This window comes from Homalodisca vitripennis, chromosome 4 (assembly GCF_021130785.1).
Source record: "Homalodisca vitripennis isolate AUS2020 chromosome 4, UT_GWSS_2.1, whole genome shotgun sequence".
Taxonomy (NCBI): domain Eukaryota; kingdom Metazoa; phylum Arthropoda; class Insecta; order Hemiptera; family Cicadellidae; genus Homalodisca; species Homalodisca vitripennis.
In genome coordinates, this window is record NC_060210.1 from 61,945,573 (window position 1) to 61,967,407 (window position 21,835).

General features: G+C 32.4%; 2 protein-coding genes across 3 annotated transcripts in view; one reads left to right on the plus strand and one right to left on the minus strand.

The window, feature by feature from the left end:
• The window catches only part of LOC124359370 (leucine-rich repeat serine/threonine-protein kinase 1), a 182,130-nt gene that overhangs the window by 90,850 nt on the left and 69,445 nt on the right, over positions 1-21,835 (minus strand). Inside the window, exon 9 of the mRNA XM_046812061.1 lies at positions 16,885-17,032. Coding sequence (XP_046668017.1) covers positions 16,885-17,032 — 148 coding nt within the window. The remainder of the gene's footprint in view (positions 1-16,884; positions 17,033-21,835) is intronic.
• On the plus strand, positions 3,467-12,342 carry LOC124359371. 2 transcript variants are annotated; one of them, XM_046812063.1, is made up of 3 exons: positions 3,494-3,594; positions 4,735-4,891; positions 9,399-12,342. In XM_046812063.1, the coding sequence occupies exon 3, from the start codon at positions 9,461-9,463 to the stop codon at positions 12,227-12,229; it is 2,769 nt and encodes a 922-aa protein (XP_046668019.1). In that variant the 5' UTR covers positions 3,494-3,594; positions 4,735-4,891; positions 9,399-9,460; the 3' UTR covers positions 12,230-12,342. The 2 variants fall into 2 exon arrangements, with proteins under 2 accessions (XP_046668018.1, XP_046668019.1); XM_046812062.1 differs by lacking the exon at positions 4,735-4,891 and having other exon boundaries at positions 3,467-3,594.

The window sequence follows — 21,835 nt, forward strand, 5'->3', positions numbered from 1 at the left end:
TGGGTGCACATTCGTGTTATTTATACATTTCGTAATATAACAGCAAATATATAATGTAAGGCTTCAAATATTAAGAATGTCTGAAGATGGCTTCAAATCTCAGTATGTCATTTGTCTTAAAACACTTTAAAATGAGCTCATAAAGCTTGCAAAGCTTCATCGGCATCTGGAAACCATACAACGAGAAGTAGGTATTTAAATTCTTTAAAGTTAAACTGTGAGAGTTAAAGTAATAGTAGAAAGATAGTAATGATAAGTACTGGTATAAGTTTAAATGAAAATGCAACTTTGGTTTCATGAAGTCTCTCAACAGGTAGCAAAGTTAGGAAAATATCACACTATTGAAGAGTTGATACTACCAAACGCTGTAATATTAATAATATTGGTGAATCAGCTGCTAACCTCACAACTATTGTTCCAATATACAGAATGTAAAAAAAGTCCTGCATGGGCTTGATAATTCTCGAACGATCAAAGGTAAAGCAATAAAACTTGGTACATCATTACTTCACCTATAGATCTACTTTTTGAAGTAACTACTATTTTTTCTTGTCAGGGAGATGGCCCCCAAAAAATCTTAACCCTTTGAGTGCCAAGTATTTATTGAGTGGGTGTACTGAAAAATACCAGGTGTTTTTCTAGTGGGTGTACCTAAAAGCACCAGCCTCTTTGAAGGCATTTTGCAAGGTTTGAGTAAAATAATTCTCAGTTTGACTATTTAATAAGCTATGAACATAACCTTTTTTTTAATTTTTCTCTGAAAACTGTCTAATTAGCATAAAGTAACAAAGTTATACTACCATTAAATTAAATTCAGAAATACAAAAAATGGAATTACGTAAAAAATTCCAGAATTTATTTAAATTCCATTTTTCAACCAAATTATCATTACCAAAAAATCATATCCTTCTCTCTGTCCATATCACTGGAAAAGTTATTCAATTGCTGAAGTCAATTGATCGGAAGTGTACTATAACAATTTATTTTGAAAACAACCGTTCTTCACGAACAATTTAATATAATGGTAGTTTAAAAATATAAAGTTTTCGATTTATAGTGATTACCTATAAGGTAAAAACACATCTATTCCCAATTTAAGGGGGAAATCCTTACTAAGTCCCCGTAAAATTTTAAAATAATCGTATAAAATAGTTTTGCGCTTTAGAAGTCTTGATGTTTTCCGACCAACATTTTTAGACAATAATATCTCGTTGAGGTATGTTTGTGTTCATTCCTCTGTTATTCTATAATCCACTGTAAAAATTCCATATCACAATATCAAGGAAGCTAACCAGTTTTGATTACCTTATATCCAGATCATTCAGAGCTTTATTTATTTAGGTACGAGGCGTGTTCAGAAAGTAATTACTCCTCACCAAAAAAAATCCTCACCATCATCATTGTACCATGTGAGAAAAGTCAAAGCACTTCCGAGTCTCTTGATTTTGTGCACGTCAGTGAGTATTTTTGGAACCCATTGGGAACACAGCTTGCGATAACCTAAACGGTCCGTAATAATTTCGTACAAAAGAGTGTGTGAAATTTTTTGGAAATCGTCAGATAGCGTTGTCATAGTGAAATGTCTGTTCTCTTGGATTTTTTCATCATCCCCTTACCAGGTCATCGGTGATGAGAGAAGGCTCCAATTCTCATCATGCACATTTATTCGACCGCCATTAAACATTCTAACCCACTTATGTATGTTTTTGATTAATCCATGACGCAATCTGGAATAAAAGCTATAGGGAACTTTGTCTTTGTTATCTGCATTCCACAACTAATCAGATTATTTCCATAGAAAATTCTATTAAATAAATCTTAATAATATTATAAAATCCGGGCTACACGCCACTGGTCTTTAAAATATCCCAAAAATATCAGCAGCAAAATATCCCATCTTGGTCTCTAAAGTTGTGCAATGTAAATTCAAAGAGCCAGTAAAATGTATTCGACAGTAATGTGTAAACAGCACAACTACAGTCATGTTTATTTTAACCTATATTTTCAATTTATTTACATTTATAGCGTAAAAGCATAACAAAAGTAACAATACTTCTTATTTCAACATTGTGGCAACAAAACGAACCAATTTATTTATTCTGGGTTACAAAATAATACACTTTACACTAAATGACAGAAAATCATCAAGATGACATTGTATCTATTTTTCACTGATAAAGTATAAGATACTGATTAGGTATATAAATACTGGTATAATTCATAGTCTGGACTGAGGAAATAGTATATATATATATATATATATATATATATATATATATATATATATATATATATAAAATGAACATGAATGGGGAAGCAAGAACTTTACTTATCATGTATTTTCTTTGCATACGGATAGCAACTGTCATAATGTAACTATTGAAATGTGTTAGTATTATTGATGTTCATTTTAGTTGATAATTTTCAATAACAATATGTATATCCATACAATTTAAAAAAACTATACTGTTTTTAATCCAATCTCATAACAAAATTATATATAGGTCTATTTATATTGTTTCTTGGAGCAAAATAGTAAACTCCAATTTTGCTTTGTAAATAATTAATTTGTACTAGAAATGCAAAACCTAAAATAAGAATTACTCACACCTGATGGGGAATGAATTAACCTAATGCATGATATATGACAAATTCCACTTTAAAAATATCATAAGACCCTATCATATTACATCACAAGTGCTATCAATAAGAAAACTATGAACTTCAACTTAGGAGTTCTTCTACATTGATCTAGTTCAAGTGTTGCTGAAATCGTGTTGCTATTCAAACAAATATATGGAATGTTGCATAGAAATTGTGGGCGAAGCGGCAATTATTATTATGTGCTATTATTATTATTATTTTACAAAACAATTACACATCATTTTTTTATCATTTATGAAAAGTTTTCATTTTTAATGTGAAAATTATTATCGTGTCAGTAAATAGTTCTTAAAGTATACTTATAAAACAGTTTTTATATGTGAGTTTTTTAAATAGTTAAAAGTCACAAATTATAACACACAACACAGAGTATCACACTTATTAGTATCATCAAAACCAAGAGAGCCCCACTATCCTCCAATCTAAACATGTACTACATTCCCGCTCTAAACTTCCCTAAACCTGTTCTACAGCCCCCTAAAACCAAATGCTCTAGCAAGTTGATTTAATTTTAATCATAATATTTGGTTGTTTATATAAAGTTGACCTACCTTTTTGTACACAAGCCTCTAGTTGCTGAATTCATTCTATACAACAATTAGGACTAATATAAGTTTTAAATACTCCCTGAAAAAATAATATACATACTTTTAAAAATTATTGTTTTAAACTAACACAATTTCTCAATACCATAGTTTTAAAAGAAAATAAATGGTTACATGCTACTGTTTTTGTGTAATATTAACACCAGATGGAAAAGAAAACTGATATTATGATCAGGTGTTCTGCAAAAGAACAATATTATACAACAAACATTTCATTAACAAAATATAAACATTTAGAAACAAACCAAAGGTAGTACAAATTAAAATGAAATTAATAGTTATTAAAATTTTCTTGGTGCAGTGAAATGTTTTCGACCATTTACTGGTAAGGTTTGGTGCACTAAACAACATTTGTAAGCTTGTTAATGAGTAATCTCTTTGATTGCAAAATATAATACAAGCTATCAACAGTGTTAGAATGCCAACACATGTACATATGTACCTTTTTATCATCTATTTATAGAATCATTTAAAAATTACCACATATCTGAATTTTCTTTTTATAGTGTAATTATATGAACTACATGCTATATAATATACAAAATTAATAAGCCCTCAAAATTAAGTTCACAAATCAAGCAACATATTTCAAAATGTTTTTCTCAGTTATATATTTTTAATCTGAGTACAAATAGAGAGGCATATTCAACATTTTGCTACTTAATAATAAATAGTTAAATGTTTAATATGATTTGAAAATTTTTTTAATGTCAGCAAAATGTGTGAAGCATTCTACCCCACCCTCCCCTCTCACAATGACAGGAACATTCATGGTATACTCACAACCCAGTTGGCAATCATACTTTATATATAATTTTAATATTTAACATTAAATAGGCTTATGAGTATATTAACCAGTAAGGTACACCATACCACCAAATGCCACATCCAACAATCAATGGCAATTGTGTTAATGTATTCATGCAGAAAAACAGTGTGTGTGAAAAAGAGGTTTAATTAAGTGTAATGCACAGCCATTTTTCTATGGTTATAAAATAGTATACATTTGAAAACATAATATTTATTTTTTTTGTCATCAGTTAAATTAAAATTTAAAGTTAAAATTAAAATATATAAAGCACAAGGCATGTTAAAAAACTAACAGTAATTTTCATTTTTTTATATTGATTTATTTATCTACATTATTGTTGTCATCATAAAAATAGTCCTTAAAAACGTGTGTAATATAAAATTAGTCTGTGAAAAACTCTGTAAAAATGTGACGTAATGTAATTTTTTTATGCCTTTCAAATCTTAATGATTTTTGAGTAAAGTTATTCTCTCCTATTAGATATTATGCACTTGTGCCAGCGCTTCTTCCAATCATCAAAACACTTCTCAAACTCAATCTTTGGTGTAGCTGTTAGCTCTTTTACCACTGCACTTTTAATGTCATTTGTGCTTGTTTTTACATCCCCTCTCCCATAAAGCCCGACGACTCTTTAAGGTTCTCTTTTATTTTTAGAAATAAAAAAGTCATACGGAGGCATGTCTGGAGAGTATGAAGGTTGGGACATCATTACAGTATTGCTTTTGGCCAAAAATTCATGAACATGCAATGAAGTGTAAGCAGGTGCATTGTTATGGTGCAAAAGTCATGAATTGTTTCACCACAAATCCAGGTATTTTTATTCAGATTGCTTCACACAAATAGTGCTATAATTGCAGGTAGTACTCCTTATTGACCTTGTGGCAAGAATTCATGATGCACTATGCCATTAAAATCAAAGAGCATGTGAGCATGAAACGAACACACAGAATAACCTTCTCGTTCGACTGCACTTGTGAAGTCTTTTGCTGTTTTGGCGATCCAGAATGTCTCCACTGAGATGATTGAATGGGCATATTCATAAGTCCATGTTTCATCACCTGCTATAACATGTTTCAGTAATTCTGAAATGTTGTTGACTTCATTTAGTTACTTCTGAGTAACTTCCACTTGCCACTATTTTTGTTCAAAATTCAAATATTTTGGAACAAATTTTACTGCCACATATTTCATACCCACATAGTGATCAGTGTCCTCTGGAGCACTCTTTGGATGTATCGGTTTCAAGTCATTTTTTGGAGGAGGAAAGGAATCTAACTATATAAATTTAATTAACTTAAGACCAGGTAATTTGCACTTTCGTCATTTTGAAAATTGTTCTAACTTGTCATGTTTACAAAATAATATTATAAATATAAAATTGCTATTTTTAAACATTCAAGGTCTTAATGACAAAACCACAGCTCTAGAAACTTTCATAAAAAATTACTCGAACCTATATGTCATTTATTGTACTATCACTAGTATAATGAATACAACATTTTCCAATATAACTTTTATTTTGTGCAAGGCCTTTCGGAATCAAAGATTCCATCATCAGGCACTTAACAAATTAACAAATGTTTACATTTTTTTAAATAATAAATATTAAAATAACATATGATAAACAATTCGGGTGTATGGTTAGCCAGTTTAAAATACTTAATCAGAATTACATTTTAATTTCCTTATAAATTGAGATGAGAGTAGAACTGAATTTTGAATTGGTCCGTCTTCATTATTGATAAGTTTTTTTGATTTGTGTTCATGTAAAATGTTTCCCAAGCATTTAAGTGTATTGTGTTAGTAACTTCTTTCAATAATCGTAAATTTTTATTAGAGATGGTATGTCTAGATTCACACCATTATGTCATTTGCTGATCAGAGCATTTTCTTAAACAATCAGTGGTAATTTCTTTTCCAGAAGGTTTTTACTGTGCATCTGCTTTTTGTAGAGTAAACCAGATTAGAGGAGGAATGTTAATATTTGTACACAATAATTTTCAAGCAAGGCTTCATAATGTTACAGAATTGTGCATAGAACTTCATTTTGAAGTAACTAAGTAAATTCAAATTAATCATTGTTTCATTGTACTATTTAACTGATCATAATATTTTTATCAATAAACTTCAAAATCTGTTATTATATTCAACTCAATGGACTAGCTATACAATAGTTATTGGAGGTTATTTGGACATTAAATTTGATATTACAAAGAACAAACCATCTGTTAAATATTTTTTTAATATATTAAGGGAGTACAATTTTTATTGTCTGAACCATTCTCTTGACATTTTTGTCAATTGTGAACAGAATAGGGTTAACTCATGTAACGTTTTTTGTGTTCTCTTTTCTGATCATGATGGTTTAATGGCTGACCTCAATGTGCAAGATACTCAAGCTCTTATTACAAAATATGGTAAAAATGGTTTTATTGAGAAAGACACTTTGACAACCAAGTTGACCAGACTTACAACAGCGTCTATAGTCAATTTACTTTTTCTGAATCCAAACTGTTCATCTGAAAAGTTAGTTTGTGTTTATCCAAATACTGCAGTATTCTTGTCAAATATATAGTTTTTTTAATTTTGCTCAAAATTGAGGCAGCCAGTAATTGTTTGTGGAAGTAGAATCATCTTCTGTAAAAATGGAACTAACTTTCGTGGTTTTAAGGAATGAGGGAAAAACTCCTTGATGAAAAGACAAGTTAATAAGTTTGGTAAGAGATCTCAAAATGTGCTTAGAGCATTTTTTTTTATGAGACACATTGACATTAAGCTGAGATCATTTGAGCTTTTGGCTGAGAGCTGCTGTATAATTCAATCGAGCTCTTCTTCAATGACAGGTGCCAGTGACATTGAAAATACTGGACTCTGTCTTTGCGTAGGATTTACTTGAGGCTGTACTGGTCGAGGATTTATCTCACAAGCCACAGACGCAAAAAGTCTGTTGAACTTGATTGCCACCTTCATCGCATTACCTACAAGTTTGTCCCCGATTTTAATTTTAATTTTTTTACAATGTTTTTCTTTATTATTAATGATGCCAAAAACAGTATTAGAAACATTTGTTAAAGAAATTATTGATTTAGAGACATCATCTTTTTCGCTGCTTGGATCACTTTTTAAAGGATTTTTATACTTTTTGAAAAAACATTTGAATTCTTCGCTTGAGGTATTGATTTCAAATAAAAATTTGAGTTTTTCTCTTGAAACCAATATGCCTTTAGTGATACAATTGTTTGCTCTCTTAGGACAAATTCTGATGGTTTTTGTACGACAGCATATATTTAGGTGAAAAAGCAGGATATCGTTAAACTTTTGAATTGCTGTTCTATGGATTGAGATAAATTTATAAAATTCCATTTTTCTTTGGAAAAGGAAGTGTTGAGAAGAACAATGTTTTCAGGCGTTATATCTCTTACTGTTTTTGTAATTCTGGGCTCTCTTTTAATCCTCTTTCCACTAATTATGACTTCTTGGCCATATTGGTCCGAGATGGCTGTATTAAAGGTTACTGCAATGATTGTAAGATTACTAATGATGTTGTTTATGGCTGTCTAAGTTGTTGTAGTTACTCGTGTATGAGTTGTGATCAACAACTCAAGGCAAGAAGATTACACATTTTTTGGTGGTTGGATGTCTGTTGTCCATCAAGTTGATGTTAAAGTCGCCCGTCAGGATGAATTCTTGTTGTTGATGGGTCAGGTCTGTAAGTAAGGATTTGAATTTGGAAAGAAAATTTCTTCTTTTCTGCTGGGAGACCTGTAGATTCCAATGACTAAAAATTTTGAATTGTCTGATTGAAGTTTGATACCGACTGTTTCAAAATCAATCGTTCAACTGTTTTCTGAATTGAAAATTTGGAGAGTGAGAATTAATTTTGCAAAAATATAGCAACGCCTCCTACTTTGAAGTGGTGTCTACAAAAAATGTTAGCCAATTTGTAATTTGGAATTTTGCAGAGGTGAAGATTTCTGTTATTGAAACCGTTTTTGGTCACAACAACAAACATCTGTTTCTTGATCTTCAGTTGGATTTCATCCATTTTGTTGGTGGCAATCTGATTCTGATTGGCAATTTTGGTAAAGCAGTCGTATTTTTGTACCAACCATCAATTTACTCCATCGGCTGCACATGGGATCTATAAAAGACAATATATTTGCTGTTGCTGCAACTGGAGATCCACCGACAGCCTCCGCATATGTAATATGCTGCTGTCTGGTAGCCGACTCCTCTGGGGCAGTAGCGGGTGCAGACACGGTGGCTGAAGTGGTAGTCATTACTGGAGCTCTCATGGGGTGAGAAGGCTGTGCGGGCATCGCGGGTGTTGGAGGGGAATGTCTCGGAAAGATGAGGCACTCAACGATCATCCCTGCCAGCAGCTGCTTCCCCGTTATAGAGAGGTGTTGACCATGTCTCGTGAAGAACCTCGGACGATTCCATTGAATCACGGTAGGCGTGTGTGGTGCCGGGCAGCCAATTCTTCGATGAAGGAATTCACGAGCATGGTCTCCTCGTGGATAGGGTGGTCAGGGTCCAGGTCATAGGAGTATGGCAGGGTGGTTAGCTCGGCACCAGCTGGCTGGACTATGATGTAAGACTCCAGGTGATGATAGATACACTGCTGCTCGCCGACTGCCATATCATTGGTGCCGGCGTTCAGTACATCACAGCTCCGGCCGGACTCAGGTGATGTGGTTCCGGGGTTCACGATATTGAGTAGCCAGGCGCCGGGCTTGTACATGCCGCCAACTGAGAACGCGGAGCTGGTACTATCCCTCACAAGTCCTGTGACATGGCGGGTGTGGCTATCGCCCTTAACAGTGACAACTTTGAAGTGGGGAACATGAATTTGACCGGGTTGATGATATAGTTCTCAAAACTTATCACTGGTATAGGGCTGTAATTTACCTTCATGGAGGTCTCTTATTGTCTATGTGTTCGTTTTTGTGTGAAATTCCCAGTCAGCACTGGAATCATTAGTGCCCAAATTAACTGTGGGACATCAATCAGGTATTGAATAAAGTGAGAAATGGAAGTAATTCTTCCATGAACTATTTACCTAATTACCCTTTCTAAGGATCTGTCTTACTTTCCTAGTAATGAGACTACATATGGCACACTCAATCACTTAACAAATTTCATCCCATATTTCTCCATGACTTGAAAAAACTTGTTTCAGAAATACATTAACTGCCCTGTTTCAGTATTTTGTAGCACGTAACCCTTGGATGCATCCATAAAAATCAAGATATTGTTTCATTTTATATACAAACATTATCTAATGTGATTAATGACATTCACTTCTCTTGTTCCAGAATTGATTTTTACTTCAAATTTACAGTATTTTAAAACTCCACTGTTAATACTATTTTAGAACATGTTCAAAAAGAAGCCAGTAAGACCTTTGTACCAAAAAAAAAGTAAAGCTTTAAAGCAGATTGAGCGAGATGACCAATACGTTTACACAGCAAATCCAACCAAACAGAAAGCTCGGAGAAGACCCAAACCGAAACAGTTAGCACCTAGTTTGAGGCAGAAAGAGAATCTGCAGAGAGAACCTGACCATTCTGGCTACAGAGATCCATATTATAATAACTTCAGATCTTATAGTGATGATGGCAATTGGATTCAATACAACAAGAAGCCTGCAGCTTATTACGAGGACATGACAGAAGAGGAAATATATGGATACCAAAATCCAGGACGCAGTACAATATATATATCTGACTCAGCCTCTGACGATCTCTACTCAGAAGAACAGTGGGAGAGAGACAGTGATCTGGACCAAATGATGCAGAGGAGAGATATATACCAGGACAGAAATCGATGGAGAAGAGGAATTGATGGAAACGAGATGGACCGAATGATGCAGAGGAGAGATTTATATGAGGATAGAAGCCAGTGGAGAAGAAGAATTGATGTACCTTTAGAACAAGATTTAGAGTACAATTATCATTCACAAAGACAAAGATTAAGAGAAGAACCTAGAAATGAGCGCAGTGGTGGAAAACATCCTCAAAATAGAAGTCCTTACAGAGAAGACTATAATGTCTATGTTGCCCATGACCTCATAGGCCATCAAGCTTTCAAGTACAAAGATGATGAACTAACAAAAGATGAACAGTCAGAACAATATGAAGAGAGTGATTTTGAGTCATTAGAAGATGAGGATGTGATAGAGGAGGAGGTAGGAGAGGACTCTGATTCAGCAAAGAAACAGCAATACACAGTGTATGCAGCACAAATGGGAGATAATCTGTCTGAACCTTTCAAACAAAAAAGTCATGAGGAAATTCTGTCCACAACTGACTTTAATCGTAATGTTCCAGTAGTAGCATTTAGACAGAATAAAGTGAACCAACAACTGCTCAAGGATGTATCAAGCATTGTTTATTTGCCCGTTGTCATGATGGATAGTAATAATAATAAAATATCAAATTCAAACTATGTGTCTTCCCCACTATTACTGAATGAATTTAAAGAAAAAGCTGAAAAACCACTTGATAAAAACCTGCAAATTTATGCTGCAATGACTGGAAGTAATGGCAATATATTTGAACAAGCAAAAACAAACGTCACAGAGCAACCCTCATTCAGTCATAACATAACTATTTATACAGTTGGTAAAACAGAATCCAGCCCGATAAAACAAAAACGTCTTATAGCTGCAAACAAATCTGGAAGCAAATTAATTCCTACCCAATCACACAATTCAATTAAAAACAAATCCTACACAAAAGTAGTTCCTTCTAAGACAGATAATAAGATCCAGAAAAAAACCTCAAAATTTGGTCTTGCAAAACTATTTTCAAAACTATCAAGCCACTCACTGGTAGGGTCACATAAACCAAAGAGTGTTAAGGGAAGTGGATTTTATAGCAAAGCTCGTAAACAGGACCTTGACATAAAAAGAATTAACAATACCAATTCCAAAACCAAAATACCTAAAGAAAGCCCATATTCTCTATTAGTTTCAGTATCAAACCCTAACATTGAGGCTGGCGGTGAACAGAAACAAATTAATGTAAGCTTGTTACATCCAAGTTTGTCACAACAACAAAAACTTAGGGCAGAAAGTAAAAGCACTCTTAGATCAGAAGTGAAAAGTAATGAAGCTATCCCCCAACATCCAGTAACAAAAATGACTCAAAGTGATTATATTCCACAACATTTACAAAGAAAAAGTAATACTGTAGATAATGTTAGACAACGAATTCCAAGTAAAAGTACTATAAGAGATGTTTTATCCCAACAAGAGCAGAGAAACAATACCGTAAACAGTGTTAACCCACAACAACTAATGCAAAGAGAAAACACTGTAAAGAGTGTTAGGTCACAACAACTTCAAAGAGAAAGTACTGTGACAAGAAAACTGGAAAATGAATGTATGCCACAAAAACTACAACATAGAGAAAGTACTGTGACAAGAAAACTGGAAAATGAATGTATGCCACAAAAACTACAACATAGAGAAAGTACTGTAGAGGTTATTATGCCATATCAACTGCAAAGGAATAGTACTGTCTCAAGAAAACTGGAAAATGAATGTATTTATCAACCACCGCACAGGCAAAGCAATGTCAGTGGTGTGATTTCTGGTCAACCAAAAAGAAAAAACACAATTTCTAGAGACATGTCAATCATAAATCAAGAAGAAAAACAAATAACAAAGAGTGAGCGAATAAGTCATCCAGAACATAAAATTTCCAAGCAAATTTCAGAGCTGATGCATAGACAAGGGTCAAAACTGAGTAGAGCAACCCTTCATGAAAATAAACCATCAAAGTCCGATTTTCTCCAAAAAACAGTAAAAGAAAAAAGAAAAAAAGGGACTACAGAAGTAATACCTGAAAATTACAGCCCAATAAACCTTACAGATATTCCTGAAAATTATGATCCATACACATTTCAACAAATTACCTCTCCTACTTCAGTAGTATCTCCAGGAATTGAGAGAGGGGACAGTGACAAAAGTAATACAATTAGCAGATCAGCGTTTCACATACACAAACATCGAAGCAAAATATCCATGAAAATGTGGGGATTCAACATAACTCCCCTAATTCTTTTATTCCAGTGCGCTCAATATTTTTTGGGACTTTCAATTCATGATAAATTAATAGAAGTTTATAATGTATTTTATTAATTACGGACGTAACATAACTACATTATTGGTAAATGTGTAGAGGTAACGTATTTGGTTGTTTTTGTGTATTTTATTAATATTTATCATTCTTGTTTATTAAATTCTTATGACTACTACTGTATTTGCCAAATTGTGTGTACCAGTCTTGGTTAACTGAATTTGATGGCCATAGAGTGAATTAAACATTGGTTAATACAAATGCAGGAAAAACATTCTTTTTTATATGGAAAATGTATTAGCTTGGAATCTACATGCAAATTCATTATACTAAATTGAAGATATAATTTAGCTTTGTTTTATTATGTGGTCATACACTTGTTCTTTATTTATGTAGGTGAAATATAAAAAATTATTTGCTTGGAAGGAATTAAATTCAGTAAATCAGGTTTCGGTTATTTGATATTCTTGTAATCTTGTATTCTCATTCCTCCTGTAACACATACACTACAAAATTTGTTTGTTATATATCAGAAGATATTACAGTGGACTTTTCAGTTACCCTAAGACATTATTACAATATTAAATGAAAGAAGCTCATTTATAGAATTGTATACAAGGTGAGGTAGACCACCCCTCCACGATATATGGGTGCTGAACTGAGAAACCGACCTTCTTCTTTTTAACAAAAACCTCCATATGTGAACCCCGAAGAATTTGTAAAAATAATTTTTAACATCCAAGAATACCCAAAAATAGCACTTTAGGGAGGGTAGAGGTTATTTCTAAGATTATCAAATGTAAAAGTAAGTCGAGCCTAACCTTATTTTAAATGTCTCATATTCACTGATCATTTTGAAAAAGAGTTTGTCACACCGCTTCAGAGTAGTGGACTGGTGCTTCATCATGTATGACCCACATTTATGGATAATAAGAAGTTTTTGTACATATTTACATCCATAAAAGTTGTTATTACAAGTGTCCATAAAAAAAATGAACCAACAATTTGGTTGGACCAAGTACTGAGGTTTAAGTTACTCTGAATGTCTACCTCACACATCCAGTGGGGATCCTCAAAAGCCCAAAACTTCATGACAACGGTTCACTTCTCCATTGATCCAGAAGGTTACTTTGTCGCAACATAAACCCTTGTGAAAAAAATATTCATCTTCATGCTTTTATCACAGGCCACAAGCAAAAGTTCATTCTTAGAAGGTAGTCATCTCCATGCAGTTCATGATGTAGTGAAATCCGGTGTGGGTGCATTTTATTGTCCTTAAGGGTCCTGAGTACTGATCGTTGGCTAATTCCTGCATTCTGACTGACTAACTAACTAACAGAAATAAAATCTGATGATTATTAACTAATGAAATAATGATGAAATAATCTGATGAGATATGATTAACTCTTATCGTTTCTCCCAAACCTGTTCAAAAACATTCAGTAATCAAACTTACAAACACATGTTTAGATTAATTAAACCGATTAAATCATAGCTGGCATTGCTATCTGTTTTGTTACCAAACAAATTGTTCACAGGTCCAAACAAAAAACCCTATATGTTGCCTGCTATTTGTTGCCTGTTATGTGTAGTCTCTTACAGGATCTATTTACCTTCATGTCTGTTAATAGATAAATAAATCATAATCAACATTTAAATTTGATTTGAATTCACACTTTTAGTATACAGTAGTTCTCATTATATGGCGTTAAAAAACAAATGGTAGATCCTTTTTGAATACCCAAAGCGAAATGTAGGAGAATAATAGCATAATAAATGTAACAAAATATCATGAAAATTAGTATTTTTGGCACCATTTCTCATCAATCTTTATATACATAAAGCCAAACTTTAAATACAAAATGTTTTAGTTTTTAAGAGAGTTATTGATAGGAGTAATAAAAGTCATACCGTGCTATTTAAATTTTTTTTTAGGTTTTCTATTGTGCGAATGAGACCTGTAGGGAGCTGGTGGTCCCTATGGGTCCTTATCCCACAGTCTATCAGGCAGAAGTCACAGCCATAATAGAATGTGCTCATGAAAATCTTTGTCTACGGTATAGGAGTAAGACGATTAACATTTCTACAGATAGCCAAGGAGCATTAACCCTCCATCAGGCGCTTAATATTAGAAACACCATCAGGCGCTCACGGAGGTTTCCTCCAGGTTAGCGAATAATGGATATCATAGTCGTTTAAACTGTTTTTATTTGTTTAAATATTCATACTGATTTAATTACAATGTAATATATTCATTTTTAGAAATTTAATAAAAATTACCCTGTTATGTAATGAATTTTCCAAATAAGAAATTCAAAATCTTAAAAAATGTTATTGTACAGTAACAACATGATTTATTTTAAGGAATAATGCAATTAATTGTAAAAATGTTTAACCTACTGTAATAATATATGAAAATTAACTTAGTTTTTAACTTCTTACAAAAACAACTTACTTCAATTCTTGAGATATTATACAATTGTAATTTCGATTATTACTCTGAAATCCAAATTTATTCTTTACTAAAAATTTTTTTACACACTATAAAAAGTTTAAAAACATTTTCTTTCTGGTTCTTATAAATACAATGTTCATTCCATAAACAGTACTTGGGCTCAATGTCTCACATGACGGGACCCCAACCATTCTGTGGTATTTCAAGGTGTGAATCCTTTGAGGTTGACACAAAGTGGGATCAAGCTGAACATAAGCTGAGAAGGTAGAGGCTGCATCCGGGTCTGAGAATGAGCAGGATGGTCCTACAGTCACCTTCCCCTAGAATGACATCTGACCTTCTCTCCTTAAATAGATCAGTGTCTTCTCGGGTTATCAGTGTGATTATGGGACATGGTCACCTGAGGAAGCATTTTCACAGAGTTGGCATTCTCCGGAAGAATCCGATCTGTAGAATGTTTGACGAGCAGGAGGAAACTACTAAACACCTGCTCTTTCTGTCCTGGGATAGCAAGGGAGCGCTATGCCATCTTTGGTAGTCTGGATGAAGGTGAGGAATTTCCCCAGGAGAACCTGACTGATTGTTTTCAGCTGTTTGTAAAACTGCTGAAACTGTAAACTGGTTGCCAGGGTGAGCAAAAGGTCCTTGAGGTTTAAGTGCACAGCAATAGGTCATCTATTAGGAGAAGAAGAAGAGGAAGGTGAACAGAGCAAAGATAAGGATTACTAAATTTGTAATACTGCTTCATTTGTTTTGCTGCCAACCAAAGATATTGAGTGTTTGGACTTTTAAGAAACTTTCGGTAAATTTAGTAGTTAACTCCTCCATTATTAATGAGCCAATCTCAACCAATGAGGGGTCAACGTCATCTCCTTGTATGTATCTATGCATGTTTACTGTTCAAATTGTCTTTTTACTAAGAGATCATGAAAGGTTTAATGTTTATGTGCATGTGTAGGCTATAAAATAGTATTGATGTTTTAGAACATAATTGTTTTAATTATTGTAAATTAGTAGTTATGTTTCAGAACAAAATGTTGTAAATGTGGTCTGAATTATAGATAAACCATATTGCCGATAAAATCTGAGTTATAACAGATCATTTAAAGTTTAAAAAAACTAGATTGCCATTCCCTCAAACCTGTATTATTCATATTTTAAAAAGACTGTACTATCTGTTAGTAACATGTATTTTGGTTCACTTGAACGTAACAAATTACTTATAAACAAGACAATAAGAGGTTAGTAAGAACAGAACTCTGTGTTAAATAAACTTTATCCAGACTCATGTGATAATTTTTTTCACAAAATACTTTTCCTTCTAGTTTGTTAATACTTTAAATTCTGATCCTGTAATTTTACATAACAATACACAACTTTGGAATAACACGAATTTCATAATTTTCGGTAGAATTCTATTGCTTACTCCAAGTTTCCACTCCAGGTTGTCTTGTCTATCGGAGTGTAATTTATACACAATTAAGCACCAGAATATATGTGTGTGTGTGTGTGTTTGAATCAGCTTACTAATAAAGCAGAAGCTGTTGGCTTGTTTAGCAAAAACCCCACAATGCAAAAATATGTTTTATGCTTATCCAATATTATAAAACACTACAGAGTGTAGCACATGTGTATATATACAATATAATCCATGGAAAGTTGATATATTCTAATGAGACCTAAAATGAATTATGAATGAATGTTATAATATTTCAGTTCAGGTTATTTGTAACAAAATATGTGTTAAGTAATGGTTTTTCTTCTTCAACACAAGATTAAAAAGTTTTGTTTTAATAATTTAATATTCAACGTATTCAACCAATTTAAATAAAAAGAGAGAAGAAAACAAGAAATATATATATATATATATATATATATATATATATATGTAAGCAATTTTTTATATTTCTAATAAACATATGTTTTTCTGAAAATCAAATGTAAAAAATTAAACATATAACTAACAATGCTCAGAATTCCATGAAGAAGTATGTAATTCAAAGTATATGTAACTTTTAAATATAAGTTTAGTTATTTAATTGTATACTGAATTCAAGTCAGAATTAGCTTTTATATAAAGAAAAGAGACCGATTCCTCATTTCATTGGTAAAATTAGTTAGGAATTTTCTTTTATTAACTATTATTCTAATAACTATACTAGATTTTCAGAATACTATAGATGAAATGTGTCTACCCTCTACCTCCCACTCGACAATTATGAAAGAATACAGCACAAAAATCTGAAAAAACACTAATCTCACCTTGACTCTTGTTGCTTTGACCTTAAATTTGAGCAGTAAGTCCACCATCTTATAGTTGCCAACCAGACAAGCCAGGTACAGAACGTTATTTCCTGTCACATCCTTCATGTTAACGTCAAACGCTAACTGGTACTCCCAGTCCCCATCTCTGCACAACATTACAAGGGGTTATAAAACGTCACAAGCCTCTTTCTGTTGGTATTAAATCCGGTAGGCCTATATATGTGTCTTCTGAAAGATTTAATGTTATCACATAATTTATTTTTTAACATTTTAAACTACTAGACATCAAGAAAATAATCAATCTATATTAAATTTATATATTACAATTGATCTCTTTAAAATATGCCAATTGTTTAATTACACAGTTGGGAAAATACAGACTTTTTTTAATGTTTATGTGTGGTTTAAAGTGCATAATAAGTAAATTTGCATGCTAAAACCATCTGTTCGATTTCATGCAGTACCATTAGATTTGATGTTTTTAAATATATTAAACTACATGAACAAAGAGCGATACATAAGGATTGAAAAAGAAAAGGAAATTATTGGTAGGATAGGGGTTGGTATCAATGGTATTACTCTCGTTTAAGCAGAAGAGGTGATTAATGCACAACCCTGGTACATTAAAGGTGTGATTACCTGAAGTCGATGAGACTAAGCCTATTTTGTATAGTCATAATTCTGGATAAGGCGGATAACCATTAAAAACTTGCTTTTAGTTGGTATTTTTATCTAAAAACTGTACATCAGCATTATGCCATTACAGTAAAGGTTGGCACTTACAGCCTTACAACATAATCAATTCCTAGTGTAAAGCAAGCTAACAACAAATAGTAGAAGGTTGATTTTTTTATTTTTCAACCTCCGATCTTGTGCCATGACGGCCAGACACGTGGTAAGTCCACAGTGTACGTAGTAGTTGAATGCGCATCATCCTCCTACAATATTTGTTACTCTTGAGTTCAAATAGTCAGTTTGGGCTGAGCTGCAGTTGTGTGTGTGTGTCCTGCAAGCATAAGGGAATAGTGCAGAAATCTAATGGAGAATGTGCCATATTTAAGGAGTAAACATTATAAGTGATGGTGATGTACGTGAACCATGTTAAAAGTTTAAAGAAGGCCGAATGTCAATTTCAAGAATCAATTTGAGAAATTTCAAAGCTGAAGTCATTCGGTGATTTTTGTGGGTGTCAGATAACATCTATGGCTTTCTACACCACTCACGTACAACACCATCATGTCTAGCTCAGCAGTGACAAATGTTGTAGCGAATAATATGCTCGATCAACTATTGCTCCAACCAAAGGTCCTGCCACATGTCTGACAGTCATGATGTGAGATTGGAGGTTGGGTGAAAATTAAAACGGCCCTTGTATATATAGCATTAAGTATTATGTGAAAAAGTTTACATAATAACACACATTAAATTTGTTCAAACACAACATTATTCTGGTGTGTACACACAAATACATTGCTACCTCTGATAACACAGTCTGGTATCTAGCACCAGTCACTTATGACATGTTCACGGATGTATCACTCAGGAAGGTTCACTTCAGGATGGTTTATACCTGCTAATAAAACCTATACTGAGTATAGCAAAAACTGAAGTGTCACTTAGATTTGGGCAACCTAATGGATGAATGGGAGTGGCACATCACTAACCGCAAATATTGAGGTCTTGAGGTAAAAAAGGCTGGTCGATATGTCTTGTATACTGCGAGAGGATGACTGTAGGAGTGGGTGGGGCTCCTTTAATGTTAAACACTAAACATGAGGTAGTATTGTCACTCCTGTCTGATTTGACTGGAAGAAGCTGGAACAGAGCTTGCCTCCATGCTTCCAAGATGATAAGATTCAGATAGTACCCACTTTCCCTACTCATAGGATCTCAACATTTTCAAACTGTTCACTGTTTCACACACCATTAGTTTGGAAAAAATGAGAACAATGAAATCAAAGGGTTAAAATGGATTCTGAAACCGTATGCCCTTGCCTACAGTTAATACCATCATGTCCAGGTGGTGTTCATCTTGGTGGCCAAAACCTAATCATAAATAACAATCATAGGAAGGATAAACAAAACCTGTGAATAATTAGTGAAACTTATTGAGACAGGGTGCAATATGTACTCCACTAGTATATTTGACTACAAGGAGGTTATACAATCATATTTACAGGAGGAATTTTACTGTCTCTTGACTTTGCATGAAGTATCTCTACTAAAGGTCATATCTTTCATATATAATCTTAGTACCTGTGTCTATTCAAACTGTTTAACTTCTTATTAGAAGAGTTAGAAAATAACACACATTTAGCAAACACAATATAATGTACTGAATCCGGTCTTCAACGCCCCTCAACCAAAATGTTTTAAAAAATCCAAGACAACTTGTTTACCAACCACTACAAACAACAGATAACCTATAACAGAAAGAAGATCAACATGTTACTCTGTTCAAGAAATTATATACCTGCAGGACACTTATGGAATGATTGCTCCAAGGGAACCTCTAAAGCTATTAGACTATGCAGTAGAAGGATATATGCAGTAGAAGGATATCTGCAGTTTCGATTGTGACAACCTTTGCAACAAACACCTCAACCAGATTCTGTGTTGCTGCCTTAATGAGTTCTTGACAAAATTGTTAAAAACAATATTTGCAAATCATTTTTCATTAAAGTTTCTAGTAGGTAATGAAAATTGTATTTTCTATTTTTACGAAATTTAACCCTGTTCTGTTGTTTTTTTCGCTACATTCATCGTTATTAAACCATACAGGTTTTATGTTCACATATTACCTTGGAAATTATAAAGGTTTCATGTAAATACACTATTTCATATTTCAGATATATAGGATAGCTATTGGAAGGTTAAAATCATTATCAAAAAACATAAATTAATTTATAACAATTAATAAAAATAGTACTATTACGAATAAAAAATACATTTAGTTTATATTATGCAGATCCTGGAATATTAAACAAATATACACTTATATATTTTATATAACAAATTGTATTGTCATTTAGTATTTTGTTTTACTTAAAAATGGATTATGGTAAAAGTTATGACCACCAGTTCAAAAACAATGATTTTCATATATTTCAGAAGCATGATTGGAGTGAATTTCCAAAATACAAGCTGCTAACTGTTATCTGCAACTTTTCACATATTTTTTTGGTATAGAACATGCATCATACGCAACCCGTTTCTTATGGCAAGCATCCCAAAAAAAATTATGGTCACTGAGAAATATCATCTCCAGAATCTAATTATTGAATATCAAAGACTAATGGAATCAAGTTGGAAAGCAATATGATTTCCCAGTAAGCAACCAACAGGCACAAAGGTTCCTTTAGATAGGTGTGGAGACAACCGTCTCCTTCCCACAGGAAAAAAGCACCTTTAAGAAGTAATATGAATGATCTAAGCAAAATTACCTGGTATTATTGAAACATTCTGTCATTTTTGTACTTTATAACTTTACACCAGAAGGACTGAAATAAGAAATTAGAAAGCAAAACAATTTCTAAGTGATCGCTATTAGATTACAGATTTTTTGCTAAATTGTGTGACATTTAGTTTTGCATCTTATGAAATGTTGGTGATTTCAATTGAAACTATTAAGTCCAATGAGAATAAATCTGTAATCTGAAAAACTATTATGGAAATGGAGAGTAAATCTGTTTTTTATGAAGTAACATAAATTTGTAGGTAAATTTCTATGGAATTTAGTTAAGTAGTTTATGAGATTGCACTAACCAGAACAGATATTACATCAAATGAAGATGTTTTTAAATTTAAAATTTACACCATTAAGACAATCTGTACAAATAAATAAGCCTGATAAAAACATGTTAAACAAAGTTTTAAAATGATAAAATAACAGGTTTTTGCCCATATGAAGGCTTCTTGTATGTATATGGTTCCTATTGAAATACCTATTGGAATAGACAAAGGTTAAATGTCTGAAATTTATAAAAACTACAAGCTAAACTATTATTAATGTTATTATTATTAATTAATAAATAATGTTATTATTATTAATTAATAAATAATGTTATTATTATTAATTAATAAATAATGTTATTATTATTAATTAATAAATAATGTTATTATTATTAATTAATTAATAATATTCATATAATTTGTAAACAAATTCTCTACAATTAAATAATTACAATACAGTTATAATAAAAGAATACAGTAAAAGCACAAAAAAGTGTAACATAAAACAATGATTTTATTCACTTAAAAACTGCATTGAATTAAAGTCATAAAAACTGACGAACTTCATATATATTCTGTACTTCAAAATCAAAAATCAGCAGCAAAATAACCTGCTATTGTAAATAAAATATACATGAAAATTTAATTGAGGAACTCTATTTTAATATAAATAAACATGTCAATATCACTAATCCATATAATTTCACAAATTTCTGTGAATTTGTATTTTTATTTCATGTATATTTCAGATTTGTCATACCTTTGAGGGATTAATCACATTGAAAATGTGATAACATAACATGTGTTTTAGCAAGAAATACAATAAAAATGACCTGGCACTATTCAGATTTAAATTTATTACTATAAAAAAATCCTCTTATAATAAATTCGTCAAGCTACATACTTTTTTGTATTTGCTTGTTTTGTGTCTAAACCAATTTACAATTAAAACGCATATTTTTAACACTGTAACAGTCATATTTCAAATTGTTAATTATATTTTATTAATAAAGACGAATATTAATTTACATATAAGCGACAAGGGGCTCAGGGCAAGCGGCAACAACATGACCTGCATGGGTGCTCCACCTGTATTCTCCCCTCACCCTGCTTTTTGCTATATAAGATCGGTTACACTACCTCAGCACTTCGTTCTGTGCTATGGAATGCATGGTAGGTCTTAGGAATAAGATAGGGCCCCCAGAGAACATACAAT